General features: G+C 45.7%; 1 protein-coding gene across 12 annotated transcripts in view; it reads left to right on the top strand.

Moving 5' to 3' along the window:
* The first annotated feature begins 831 nt into the window (after positions 1 to 831).
* Positions 832 to 14,184, top strand: part of CALCOCO2 (calcium binding and coiled-coil domain 2) — a 34,617-nt gene continuing 21,264 nt past the window's right edge. For all 12 annotated transcript variants that reach the window (XR_009215424.1, XM_032163332.2, XM_058446107.1 and 9 more), the window contains exons 1-2: positions 832 to 966; positions 11,852 to 12,041. Coding sequence is in view for 11 of the 12 variants with exons in the window: in XM_032163332.2 (XP_032019223.1) it covers positions 11,862 to 12,041 (180 nt within the window). In the remaining variant the exon portion in view is untranslated. The remainder of the gene's footprint in view (positions 967 to 11,851; positions 12,042 to 14,184) is intronic.

Raw genomic sequence — 14,184 nt, 5'->3', positions numbered from 1 at the left:
GGCCATGAGTTTATTCTCTTTTTTCTTTTTGAGACGGAGTTCAAGGCCAGCCTGGCCAACATGGTGAAACCCCGATTCTACTAAAAATGCAAAAAAATGAGCCAGGCATGGTGGCGGGCACCTGTAACCCCAGCTACTGGGGAGGCTGAGGCACGAGAATAGCTTGAACTCAGGAGGCAGAGGTTGCACTGAGCCGAGATTGCCCCGCTGCACATCAGCCTGGGCAACAGAGTGAGACCCTGTCTCAAAAAAAATAAAGACTCTTCGTGAAGTAGTATTAAGTGGAGCCAGGAGAAAAATGAAGATGACCTCTTAATGGCCCTTCAAATGTATAAAGCTTTCTCGTTCAGGGAAGAAAGACATAAAGGTGTAGCCCGGGCACGATGACTCAGGTCTGTAATCCCAACACTTTGGGAGGCCGAGGCAGTTGGACCTCTTGAGCCCAGGAGTTCAAGACCAGCATAGGCAATATGGCAAAACCCCATCTCTACTAAAAATACAAAAATTAGCCTGGCGTGGTGGCGGGCGCCGTATGGGCACCATGGTTGTCCCAGTTACTCAGGAGGCTGAAGTGGGAGGATCACCTGAGCCCGGGAGGTGGGGGCTGCAGTGAGCCGTGTTCGCACCACTGCACTCTAGCCTGGACGACAGAAAAAGAAAAAAGAAATACAGGTATAAAAGAAAAAAAAAGAAAAGTAAACAGCTTCTTCCAGGGGATGAAGTAGGTTTCTTTCGGTGAGATCGCTGCTCAGGACTTAGGAGAGCCATCAACGGCAGAGGACCACTCCTGGGGCCCTGTCACCTGAGCACTACAAGTCCCAGCAAGCGCCGCGCGGGGGCGGGGCTTGCTGACCCTTGTGACGTGTGGGCGGGGCCAGGCGGGACGGGCTCTCCCTCGGGTGCTTAGACCCGCCACCGTCCCACTCTGCCCTGTTGCTGTCGCGCCGCTGCTGGCTGCTGTCCCTGGTGAGTGCCTCAAGTGGAAAGGGGCAGTTAGACCCTCGGGGTGCCCACATTCAGACTTGCAGTCCTGAGAAGGGGCCACGGGGGTAGAGGTGTGGCAGGTTTCGGTTCTCACCGCAGTTCACCCTCTGGGGTGATAGTGGGAGTGGTGTTCTGAAGGCCCTGGAGTCCCTCCCGCGGCCCGGGAGGGTTGCGGGGCAGTTTTGTCCTGCGGAGGGCAGCGCTGCAGTGCTGTGTGGCAGGGTAGGAGGCTCCTTGGGCAGAAGTGACACCCCTGGCGGCGGCAAGGGTCTTGAGGCGGCGGCTGCCGCCCCACGGGTCGTGGCGTCCCGTCCCCTCCCGCGGGCCCAGGCTGTGGTGGTTCCGTAATCCCTCTCCTGGATGTCATCGCCGTTGGCTTCGAGAAGAAGGTGGAGCCTTGCTGCGTCACCCTGAGCAAGTTACTTTCTCTTTGGGCCTCAGTGTCCCCCTTTACGAGTAGGTTTGATCCCTGAAGCGCCTTGCCTTTTGCATGCTGCAGCTGTCGGAGAAGACGTTCTAGGCAGGAGGAGAGAAGGTGTCGTGACCTGCCTCTTTACAGTTAATCCATTGCCCCTCCACCACTGACCCAGCTTAGTTTGGGAGCTAATGTTCCCACTCGTATATTATTTCAACCCCATTGGACGTGTTAACTCTTTTCTATCACTTGCATTCTTGCTTCACATGCAAGCCAACAAGTGGCCATGGTTGGAGCTGAGTAAAACACCATTGCAAGTAAAGGACTTTATGTGGTAGGTCTTTGTAGCTTGTGGAGAATACATGATTAAGGAATATCCAGATGGCTCAGTTTCCCAGGTATTTTCAAGGGACCTGGAAACTCTATCCTTTGGCAGACATGACAGCTGTGGAATGGAAAGGGCCTTGAAAAAGGTAGTCAATAATCCTGAGTTACCTGGCAGTAACAGGTCATATTGTCTTTCGAGTCAGATAGTACATCTGTGGCTCTTTAAAAATTTAATTTGGCTGACTAGGCGCGGTGGCTCACGCCTGTAATCTCAGCACTTTGGGAGGCCCAGGCGGGTGGATCACCTGAGGTCAGGAGTTCAAGACCAGCTTGGCAAACATAGCAAAACCCTGTCTTTACTAAAAATACAAAAATTAGTGGGGCATGGTGGCGGGCGCCTGTAATCCCAGCTACTTGGGCGGCTGAGGCAGGAGAATCGCTTGGACCCAGATGGCGGAGGGTGCAGTGCGCCAAGATGGCGCCACTGCACTCCAGCCTGGGCAACAGAGTGAGACTCTGTCTCAAAAAAACAAAAAACAAACAAAAATTTAATTTGGCAGTATATATTGATAGAATGTCATGTATCCTTAATTTTTTTTAGATGAAAAGAGAGTTAAATGAACTCTTTCACTTCTTTTTTCGTTCACTTAGGATCATCATTATATCAGGCAAGGTCCTTGAAGATTTTCTAGCCTTAGCCATGCATTTTACTGATGAGGAAACAGGGCAGAAAAGGGTAGTGTGACTTGGCCAAACTCTCAGAGTGGCAGAACTAAGATAGGAACCCAGCTCCCTTGGCTGTTAGCCTAGTCCCCTTTCCACCACACTTCAAACACTGTCACTGCCCATGTCACAGGGACATGGCATTTTAGAATCACCCCTGTCAAGGGAAAAGTGGGTGGTCTCAGTAAAATGGAGATTAGTACACAGCTTTGAGCCTTTCAGAGTTTCCAGTTGCCCGCACCTGATGTCCCAGAACTATTTTTTCCATCTTCCCCTAGAACTGGTGCCGGCACTATGGTGGTATGGATGTGAGATGAGGCCTGTTTAGAACAGGCTGGACAACAAATTCAAACAATTGTTAATGAATAGTAATAAAGGCCTCCTAGGGTGTAAAATTTTTGTAAGACACTCTGAAACATTTTCATATTTTAGGTAAGGGTCTAGAATTAACTTGGAAATTTTGGGCTAGAGCAAATGGCTGGATAATTTGAAGACCAGTGATTGTGTCTTTGCTTTTGCTACCTGTTTCAGGGCCATCTACACACACTCATAGTATCCACTGCCGGTATTCTCTAAGGCTGGTTGTGTGTAAGCATTTCTGCCATGGCCAGGGAGAAATGGGACGCAAATCAATTCATCCATTTTTGCTAATTGCTAATCGTTCAGAAAGTAAAGTAAGCAGAAGTCCCGGCACAGTGGCTCACGCCTGTAATCCCAGCACTTTGGGAGGCCAAGGTGGGCGGATCACAAGGTCAGGAGTTAGAGACCAACCTGGCCAACATAGTGAAACTCCGTCTCTACTAAAAATACAAAAATTAACCGGACGTGGTGGCACGTGCGTGTAGTCCCTGGAGGCTGAGGCAGGAGAATCACTTGAACCCGGGAGGCAGAGGTTGTGGTGAGCTGAGATCGCACCACTGCACTCCAGCCTGGGCAACAGAGAGAGACTCTGTCTCAAAAAAAAAAAAAGTAAGCAGAAAGATAAAGGAATCCAATTAAATTGAGTTTGACTTTTATGTTTTACTGTTCTCAAATGAAGAATTGATTTGCATGTCTCTCTTGCCTGTAGAAGCGTTTGATTTCCTTCTGTGAACTAATCTGTAGTCTTCATTTCTCTTGAAATATATGCCCACTGGTATAAAAGGCTAATGTAAACATGTTGGCCATTTAAAAAATTTCCTGCTAAAAGCCTATCAGTGTAGTTTGCAGATGCAGTTAGAAAGAGCAGAAGTAGGCTGGGCACGGTGGCTCATGCGTGTAATCCCAGCACTTTGGGAGGCTGAGGCGGATGGATCGCCTGAGTCCAGGAGTTCAAGACCAGCCTGGGCAACATGGCGAAACCCTGTCTCTACAAAAATACAAAAATTAGCCAGGCATGTGCCTAGGGTCCCAGCTACTCCAACTGAGGTGAGAGGATCGCTTGAGCCAGGGATGTCAAGGCTGCAGTGAGCCGCATTCATGCCATTGCACTCCAGCCTGGATGACAACGCAAGACCCTGTGTCAAAAAAAAAAAGCAAGAGCAGAAGTAGAACAGGCTGCTGTTCCTTTTCTTCAGGAAGACATAAGAGGATCTATGTCCTCATGGAACAGCCCTGGGAGTAGTATATTAGGCTTGAAAAGCTCATTAGATGAAAATGTGTCAGGTTTTCTTGGAAGCTAGGAGACAGTTCAGGGGACTCATTTAAAAATACTTCCCCATTATTGCCTGCTCCTCTGAGGGCCCTAATCCTTTTGGAAACTGAGCTGAAAAAAAGGTAACGACCATGTCAGAGACCAAATAAAGTTGCCTCTGACAGTTTGTGGAATTTGTGCATTATTTTACCCATGCTTGATAGTTTTGTTTTTGAAAATCCCTATTTGTTTTCTCTGTTCACTCCTTATGTGGCCAATCTTTGATTTGAGAGTTGGAATAAGGAATTAGGTAGAATACCACTTTATAATTTCTAGGGGACCTGGCTCGTCCCACTAATTTTTCATAACTCAGTAGTTCTCTGGGCTTCTAAATTTAACTTTTGCTCTTTTTATATTTCTTCTCTTTTCTTTACCTCTATGAATTGCTGCCAAATTAGAAATGGATGGTAGACAGGTTCTATAGTGGGAAAGGTGGTTAAAGGAGGGCAAGTTGATGCTTAAGTTATTTTAATTTTCATGGGCCAGGTGTAGTGACTCACACCTGTAATCACAGCACTTTGGGAGGCCAATGCGGGAGGATTTCTTGAGTTCAGGAATTCAAGACCAGCCTGGACAACATAGGGAGACCCTATCTCTACAAAAATACAAAAATTAGCTGGGTATGGTGGCGCATACCTATAGTTCCAGCTACTTGGGAGGTTGAGGTGGAGGATCACTGGAGCCTGGGAGGTTGAGGCTGCAGTGAGCCATGGCTGTGCCACTGTACTCCAGCCTGGGTGACAGAGTGAGACCCTGCCCCCCCGCCCAAAAAAATTCTCTTTACATATCTTCCCTCCCCTGTCCACAAATACTCATTTCTAGACTACTTTGTCAGAAAGGTAATTTCCCAAGTCATTGTTGGAGCCCATTTCTCCTAGGAATTTTATCACTGGGAGGAAAGGAAGACTAAAGATTACTGACCTTAAAACTCAGTAGATGCCCTCCCTCCAGGAAAAGCTGGAATACTTCCTCACTGACCAAGTTCAGGTTGGCATGGTTATGTTCTAGTTTACTCATGGCCCTTTGTGTCCACAGCTTGGTAAAAAGGAGAGAAGAGAAGGCACTGCTGTTCTCATCTACTTGCCTCCTCAAACCCTTCCCCAGCCTTGGCAGAGGAGAATTTTAACCTTATTTCAAGAATGATTGAGTTCTCAATACCCCACGTGCCATTGGATGCCCTCTGAGTCCCTTCTGGGAAGGTGATGACATTTCTGAAATGGGAAACTCCATGGGGTCTTTTGCATTTTTGATAAGGAACCAAAGCTGTTCACTTTTCCAGACAGATTATTAGGTTTTCAGGTGAATGAAAAGAGCTAGAATTTCCTTTGACTATACACTCAAGCCTCAGAACATGAGCTCTTTCGTGTTGTCTATATATATGCTGTCCTTTCTTAAGCGTTCTGCTTATGAGTTAACTTAGATTGGTTGTTAACTTAGATTGGTTGTTCTTTTCTTTTTTTTTTTTGAGACAGAGTTTTTTGCTCTTGTTGCCCAGGCTGGAGTGCAGTGGCGTAATCTCGGCTCACTGCAACCTTCGCCTCCTAGGTTCAAGTGATTCTCTTGCCTCAGCCTCCTGAGTAGCTTGGATTACAGGCGCCCACCACCACCACGCCCGGCTAATTTTTTGTATTTTTAGTAGAGACGGGGTTTCACCATGTTGGCCAGGCTGGCCTCAAACTCCTTACCTCAAGTGACCCACCCACCTCGGCCTCCCAAAGTCCTGGGATTACAGGTGTGAGCCATGGCGCACGGCCGGATTGGTTGTTTTTCTAGTAATGAAAGAGAAACTATACCAAGCTACCCCATGCCCTTAGCTGGTCTTGCCTTTCAGAGTAGCATCCATTTTCACAACAGCTTGCCAGAGTTTGAGTGTGTGTAAGGTAGGTAATGGAGTGTGAATTTGATGGGTCCTTAAGGAAATCAAATCTGTTCCTTTTGGTTTTTTGGCACCATGCCACTTGAACCAGCCATGCCAGCTGAACCAGCCATACCAAGAAGTGACTTAGCACTTGGAGATTATCATCTCCTCACCCTATTTTAGAAAAGAGAAAGCTGAGAAACAGCAGTTTCTCCAAGGATAACCAACAAATTAAGAGGGCTTAAAAAAATAAAACATACACACTCTTAGCCCCAGAGTCACCCTTACCTACAAATCCCCTTCCTTTTTTACTTTTTGATGAATGATGTGCATGTCTTGTTAGTTCATTTATCCAACAAATACTTAATCAGTGATTATTACACCTTAGGCATTGTGTTATGTATACAATGGTGATAGTGTTGTGAAGGAAAAGAAATGGGAGTAAGGTACTTGGTACCTGTGTACAATGAGGGTTTCTCTTGGATGCTGTGGGAGAGTGGGCAGGGAGGTTTCTCAGCTTGCAGACCCTTTATTTCCAAGTGGTCTACCATCATATGGAGGCCAGCATATGAGGGGCAGTCCCTGAAGTCACTCTTTTTTTTTTTTTTTTTTGGAGATAGAGTTTTGCTCTTGTTGCCCAAGCTGGAGTGCAATGGTGCGATCTCGGCTCGCTGCAACCTCCGCCTCCCAGGTTCAAGCTATTCTGCTTCAGCCTTCCGAGTAGCTGGGATTACAGATGCATGCCACCACGCCCAGCTAATTTTTTGTATTTTTAGTAGAAATGGGGTTTCACCATGTTAGCCAGCCTGGTCTTGAACTCCTGACCTCAGGTGATCTGCCTGCCTTGGCCTCCCAGTGCTGGGATTACAGGCATGAGCTACCACGCCCAGCACTCAGAAGAACACCCTTACCTGAGTGTTCTTCATGATCCGCAAAGGACAAGTTAAGTAATTTTACATGCACAGATAAATTGGTGCTCCAGGCTTAGGACAGAAGGGATATGCTGGCCTCCATATGACAGTAGACCACTTGGAAATACAGGGTCTGCAAGCTGAGAAACCTCACTGCCCACTCTCTCATAGCATCCAAGAGAAACCGTCATTGTACACAGGTAACAGTTTATTATAGGGAAAAATCTTGACCTAGATTGGAATGTGAACTCTCCCCCACCTTTGAAAAACTCTTTTGAGCCAGGCATGGTGGCTCACACCTGTAATCCCAGCACTTTGGGAGGCTGAGGTGTGTGGATCACCTGAGGTCAGGAGTTCAAGACCAGCCTGGCCAACATGGTGAAACCCTCTCTGTACTAAAAATACAAAAAATTAGCTGGGCATGGTGGTGTGCACCTGTAGTCCCAGCTACTCAGGAGGCTGAAGCAGGAGAATTGCTTGAACCCCGGAGGTGGAGGTTGCAGTGAGCTGAGATACTGCCACTGCACTCCAGCCTGGGGAACAGAGCGAAACTCTGTCTAAAAAAAAAAAAAATGGAAAGAAAAACTTTTGAGGTTTGAGGTTGAGGATGTGGCTAAACTGTGTCACAAACCAGAAAGTCAATGCATTTTTTAGTTCTTTAACTCAATTTCAAGAATAGACAGTTTAGTGCTCCAAAGTCCTGTTGCCTTCTTTATGAAAAAACTGACTTCTGGGGAGTTGGAAGAACAGTCCTGGTTGCTTAGGCTTCAAAGTAAAACCAGTAAATAGATAGGATGGGGCTAGAAGAAGTATTATGGTTGTTTGGGGGGTCTTGTTTTTTGGTTATTGTACTTATTTATTTTTAAAAATTATATGTGTGCCAGCCGGGCGCGGTGGCTCACGTAGTAGCAGGACGAGCTACAGACAAAACTCCTCAGACACGAGTTAACGAAGGAAGGGTTTTATTCGGCCGGGGGCGACAGCAAGACTCCTGTCTCAAGAGCCGAGCTCCCCGAGTGAGCAATTCCTGTCCCTTTTAAGGTCTCACAACTCTAACAGGGTGCGTGTGAGAGGGTCGTGATCTATTGAGCAAGCAGGCGGTACATGACTAGGGGCTGCATGCACCTGTAATTAGATCGGAACAAAACAGGATAGGGATTTTCACAGTGCTTTTCTATACAGTGTCTGTAATCTATAGATAACATAACTGATTAGGTCAGGAGTCGATCTTTAACTACAAGGCCCAGGGTGTGGCGCTGGGCTGTCTGCTTGTGGATTTCATTTCTGCCTTTTAGTTTTTACTTTTTTTTTCTTTGGAGACAGAAATTGGGCATAAGACAATATGAGGGGTGGTCTCCTCCCTTAACATCTGTAATCTCAGCACTTTGGGAGGCATCACGAGGTTAGGAGATCAAGACCATCCTGTCTAACACGGTGAAATTTGTCTACGAAAAATTCAAAAAACTGGCCGGGCATGGTGGCAGGTGCCTGTAGTCCCAGCTACTCGGGAGGCTGAGGCAGGAGAATGGCGTGAACCTGGGAGGCAGAGGTTGCAGCGAGCCGAGATCGCGCCACTGCACTCCAGCCTGGGGGACAGAGCGAGACTCTGTCTTAAAAAAAAAAAAAAAAAATTACATGTGTGCCTATATGTTTACACAATCTTCCAGCATATACCAATAGCTGAATTTGTAAGCTATTATATAGTATTTGCATGTGTATAGCTCTTTCTTCATTTTCTGTGTACAACTGAAATATTTTTTTCATGTCCTAGTAAAACCCTAAATTGAGAATTATGGACTCACTAAATGTTAGACCAGCTAGTCATTTAGAAAATTGCATGTAATTTGTTTAAGGGGCAGGAAGTATTAGGTGTCAACAATTAAAAACACTTTGTTTCTTTTTTTTTTTTTTTTTGAGACGGAGTCTCACTCTGTGGCCCAGGCTGGAGTGCAGTGGCGCAATCTGGCAATCTCGGCTCACTGCAAGCTTGGCCTGCCGGGTTCCTGCCATTCTCCTGCCTCAGCTTCCTGAGTAGCTGGGACTACAGGCATCCGCCACCACGCCTGGCTAATTTTTTTGTGTTTTTAGTAGAGATGGGGTTTCACCGTGTTAGCCAGGATGGTCTCGATCTCCTGACCTCGTGATCCACCCGCCTCTGTCTCCCAAAGTGCTGGGATTACAGGCATGAGCCACCGTGCCCAGCCCACTTTGTTTCTTTTCTGTACTCTTTTTGCCTCCAAAATGGTTTCTCTTTTTTTTTTTTTCTTTTTGACAGTCTCGCTCTGTCCCCCAGGCTTGAGTGCAGTGGCATGATCTTAGCTCCCTGCAACCTCGGCCTCCAGGGTTCAAGTGATTCTCCTGCCTCAGCCTCCCGAGTAGCTGGGATTGCAGGTGCCTGCCATCACGCCCCAGTAATTTTCATATTTTTAGTAGAGACAGGGTTTCATCATGTTGGCCAGATTGGTCTCGAACTCCTGACCTCAGGTGATCCACCCACCTCAGCCTCCCAAAGTGCTGATATTATAGGCGTGAGCCACCGCGCCCGGCCCACTTTGTTTCTTTTATGTACTCTTTTTGCCTCCAAAATGATGGTTTCTCTCTTTTTTTTTTTTTTTTTTTTTTTTGACAGAGTCTCGCTCTGTCCCCCAGGCTGGAGTGCAGTGGCATGATCTTGTCTCACTGCAACCTCTGCCTCCTGGGTTCAAGTGATTCTCCTGCCTCAGCCTCCCGAGTAGCTGGGATTACAGGCACCTGCCACCATGCCCGGGTAATTTTCGTATTTTTAGTAGAGACAGGGTTTCACCATGTTGGCCAGATTGGTCTCAAACTCCTGACCTCAGGTGATCCACCCGCCTCAGCCTCCCAAAGTGTTGGGATTACAGGCGTAAGCCACCATGCCCGGCCTTTTTTCTTTGCTTTGCTTTGCTTTTTTTTTTTTTTTTTTTTTTAGACGGAGTTTCACTCTTCTTGCCCAGGCTGGAATGCAGTGGCACGATCTTGGCTCACTGAAACCTCCGCTCCCAGGTTCAAGCAATTCTCCTGCCTCAGCCTCCCAAGTAGCTGGGATTGCGGGCATGTGCCACCATGCCCAGCTAATTTTGTATTTTTAGTAGAGACGGGGTTTCTCTGCCTTGGTCAAGCTGGTCTCAAACTCCTAACCTCAGGTGATCCACCTGCCTTGGCCTCCCAAAGTGCTGGGATTACAGGTGTGAGCAACCACACCTGACTTTTTTTGTTTGTTTTAATAGAGACAGTCTCACTATATTGCCCAGGCTGGACTTGAACTCCTGGGCTCAAGCAATCCTCTCACCTCAGCCTCCTGAACAGCTAGGACTACAGGCATGCACCACCCTAGTTTCCTATTTCGTTGTTGTTGTTGTCATTGTTATTGTTTTGAGGCAGGGGCTTGCTCTGTTGCCCAGGCTGGAGTACAGTGGCACAATCTTGGCTCGCTGCAGCCTAGACCTCCCAGTCTCCAGCGATCCTCCCATCTCAGCCTCCCGAGTAGCTGGGACTACAGGTGAGCACCACCACACCCAGCTAATTTTTGTAGTTTTTTGTAGAGATGGGGTTTTGCCATGTTGCCCAGGTTGGTCATGAACTCCTGGACTCAAAAGATCCACCTGCCTCTACCTCCCAAAGTGCTGGGATTACAGGTGTGAGCCACTGCACCCAGCCACAACTTTTCTATTCTTGATCATATTTTATCTGTACTATAACCAAGAAAGGTGAAACACAGGGTATTATCCCCATTTATAGCTAGGGATCCAAACTTGTTTGCTGTCTTCCAAATGTGGGTTGCATTTTTCTGTTTCTTTGTTGTTACTCATGCTGTTTCCTTCACCTAGAATGCCCTCACTCAAAAACCCACTTGTCAAAATCCTAATCCTCTTTGAGGGCTAATCTAAGATTCTTCTCATTCTCTGATGTTTTCTTTATTTTCCTAACCAGTTGCATCTCTCTCTCTCTTTTGAACGCCAGAGCGTTTTGTACTTCTTATTCGATTCATTTGGCAGTCATTTTTATACTCCTCTATCCTCTCTATTGGATTGGGACCCCTTTTAAGGTTGTACCAGGAAAAAAAACCCACAACTACAACAGTAATAACTATATAACTAACTATAACTAACGTCTCTTAAACCCTTTATGCAGACTCTGTGCTAAGTACTTTGTCATTCAACATGCATCAACTTTGTGTGAAGTGCCTACAATGGCAGACACTGATTTAAGGGCTGGACATTTTATTTCACTTATGCCTCACAAAAAACTAAATGGGGTAGATGTTATTTTTAGCCCCATTTTACAGATAAGGAAACAGGCACAGAGCCCAGCAGATTAAATAAATTGCCCAATGCCACAAATTTAATAGGTGGTGAAGCTGGAATTTGAACGCCACCATTCTAATTTAGAACCCATGCTTGTCACTACTGCATGTCAAATAATTTTCTCTCATTCCTTTCTTCTCATTCCCATCCCCAGGTCCTAGCAGAGTATCTTATATATGGAAGGTCCTGATAATTATAGGATAAATGGATTGAATATAGAAGATGAAATCCAGAGAGATGGACTTTCCTAAAGTCATAGGGCTTGTTGGGATGAAAAATCTAGAATTTAAGTTTAACAGTTCCCAACTCAGGCTATTTTATCTAGGCTGCCTTGCTTATTTAAGTCATTTAGAGAAAGGGGAACTAAAGTAGCTATAAGCCTCTGTTCATGTGAGGGTTGTGGTGCCTGTGGTGAAGAAGTTAAAGATATTGTCAGAAAATTCTCGTAGCATAGGAAGTTGTGACTGAGATGGCTCGAAGTGAAACAGAAAGCAAATTGTGTAATCTCAGTATTTGTCAGGATTTTGCTTTTCCTGACTTGCTTTGCACAGAATGTTCCCTGGATGAAAGCCCAGAAATTACCAACATTTCAGACAATGCTTTCTAAGCCTTACTCTGTTCCACATTTCATAACAGGACCCCTACCATGGAGAAGACCATCGAAGATCCCCCCACATCAGCTATCTTGCTGGATCACTGTCATTTCTCTCAGGTCATCTTTAACAGTGTGGAGAAGTTCTACATCCCTGGAGGGGACGTCACATGTCATTATACCTTCACCCAGCATTTCATCCCTCGTCGAAAGGATTGGATTGGCATCTTTAGAGTAAGTGGTTAATTCAGTACCAATTACTCTAGATCAGGAACTAGAGGTGATTCTTAGTTACCTGACTGTGTGACTCTCTGTATATTACAAGCATTTTGTATAATATGTGTTGGCAATTTTTAAATTCTAGCCAAGCTCCACAGCACTTCTCTCTTCACACACCAATGTCTGCTGCAGGACTCAAATTTTCATTTCAGCGTCAAGCTAAAATAAGATGGCAAATCATATAATCCTCAAATTTTGTTATGCTTTCTTTTTGTTTTTTTCTTTTCTTTTCTTTTCTTTTTTTTTTGAAATAGAGTCTTGCTCTGTCACCTAGGCTGGAGTGCAATGGCACGATCTCAGCTCACTGCAACCTCCACCTCCTGGGTTCAAGCAGTTCTCCTGCCTCAGCATCCCGAGTAGCTGAGATTACAGGCACCTGCCACCACATCTGGCTAATTTTTGTATTTTTAGTAGAGACGGGGTTTCACCATGTTGACCAGGCTGGTCTCAAACTCCTGATCTCAGGTGATCTGCCTGCCTCAGCCTCCTAAAGTGCTGGGATTACAGGCGTGACCCACCACACCTGTCCTTATTATGCTGTCAAAGACCAAATATAAATGCTTGCTTGTTGTTGTTGAGATAGGGTCTTGCTCTGTCTCTCAGGGTGGAGTGTAGTTCACTGCAGCCTCAACTTCCTCCCAGGCTCAGTGATCCTCCCACCTCAGCCTTTTCAGTAGCTGGGACTACAGGTGTGCAGAACAATGCCTAACAATGCCTAACTGATTTCTTTCTTTCTTTTTTTTTTTTTCTTTGAGACAGAGTCTCACTTATTGCCCAGGCTGAAGTACAGTGGTGCAATCTCGGCTCACTGCAACCCCCACCTCCCAGGTTCAAGCGATTCTCCTGCCTCAGCCTCCAGAGTAGCTGGGATTATAGACGAATGCCACCACACCCTGCTAATTTTTGTATCTTTAGAAGAAACCAGATTTCACCATGTTGGTCAGGCTGGTCTTGAATTCCTGACCTTGTGATCTGCCCGCCTCAGCCTCCCAAATTAAATGCTTTTTACATGATCCTATTTTGAAATATTTATGTATGACTTGACTGAGATGGTTGACCTCATATGTCATTTCTGAGACTAAACATTACTTCCTTACTTGGTATGATGTTTAGTTTGTTTTGATACAAATACCACAAATCTGGAAAGGATATTGAGGATATTGACATCCTGTATCCAAAACGTTTATTCCTGAATAAGTGCGTCTGACTACTTTATAATGATTTCCAAGGACTGAGAGTTTATGAGCTCTCTTAGTGACCTCTTCCAGTGTCTGATCACCCCATCAGTTCAAGTATAGAATGGTATTTTAAAATTTTAATTAGCTTACTCTCTATGTCCCCTTTGCCCTCCCATCCATGTCTTTCTCTCTCATACATCTCACATACACCATAATGACAAATCTTCCTATTTCCAGAGACAAGAAATAAAGGTCAAATTTAAGTAATTTACACTGCCAACTCCCAATGTCAGTGACCTTTGGTTTGACACCTCAGTATGTCATGTGCCTATTTGCCAGTGCTGTTCATCCTAAAATCAGACACCGTTCTCAACTGCACTGTGAAGGAGCTGTTGCTTATTTATATCCTTCATTGAATTCCTTTTCCATAATGGTTTGGAACATCAAGCTTATTGATGAGCAACGGAAGCTGGAGGTGACAAGACTGGTGTTTGGAGATAGGGATAGTGGCCAACCAGCAGGACACTGGCAAGTGTCATCACAGCTGTTGAGACTGAGAGGTATCAAATCATCAGACTAAAAGGTGTGCCAACCCACCAGAGTGTTTTCTGTCTTAGAAAGAAGATGGTAGTTGTTTTTCTTCTTCCTCATATGTAGCAAAGCATATAGGTCACATTGCCTGGTAAGAGTTTTCCACAATGGAGCTGTAGCTTCACTGTCTAGTACAGCTGCTACTAGCCACATGTGGCTGTTAAGCACTTGAAATGTGGTTAGTGTGACTAAGTAACTGGATTAATTTAATTAATTTATTTATTTAGAGACAGAATTTCGTTCTGTTGCCCAGGCTGGAGTGCAATGGCGCAATCTTGGCTCACTGCAACCTCCGCCTCCCAGGTTCAAGTGATTCTCCTGCCTCAGCC

The sequence above is a fragment of the Hylobates moloch genome, unplaced genomic scaffold, assembly GCF_009828535.3.
Source record: "Hylobates moloch isolate HMO894 unplaced genomic scaffold, HMol_V3 SCAFFOLD_10, whole genome shotgun sequence".
NCBI lineage: Eukaryota > Metazoa > Chordata > Mammalia > Primates > Hylobatidae > Hylobates > Hylobates moloch.
Note: the sequence above shows the minus strand (reverse complement) of the source record. Positions and strands in the feature narration are given on the sequence as shown.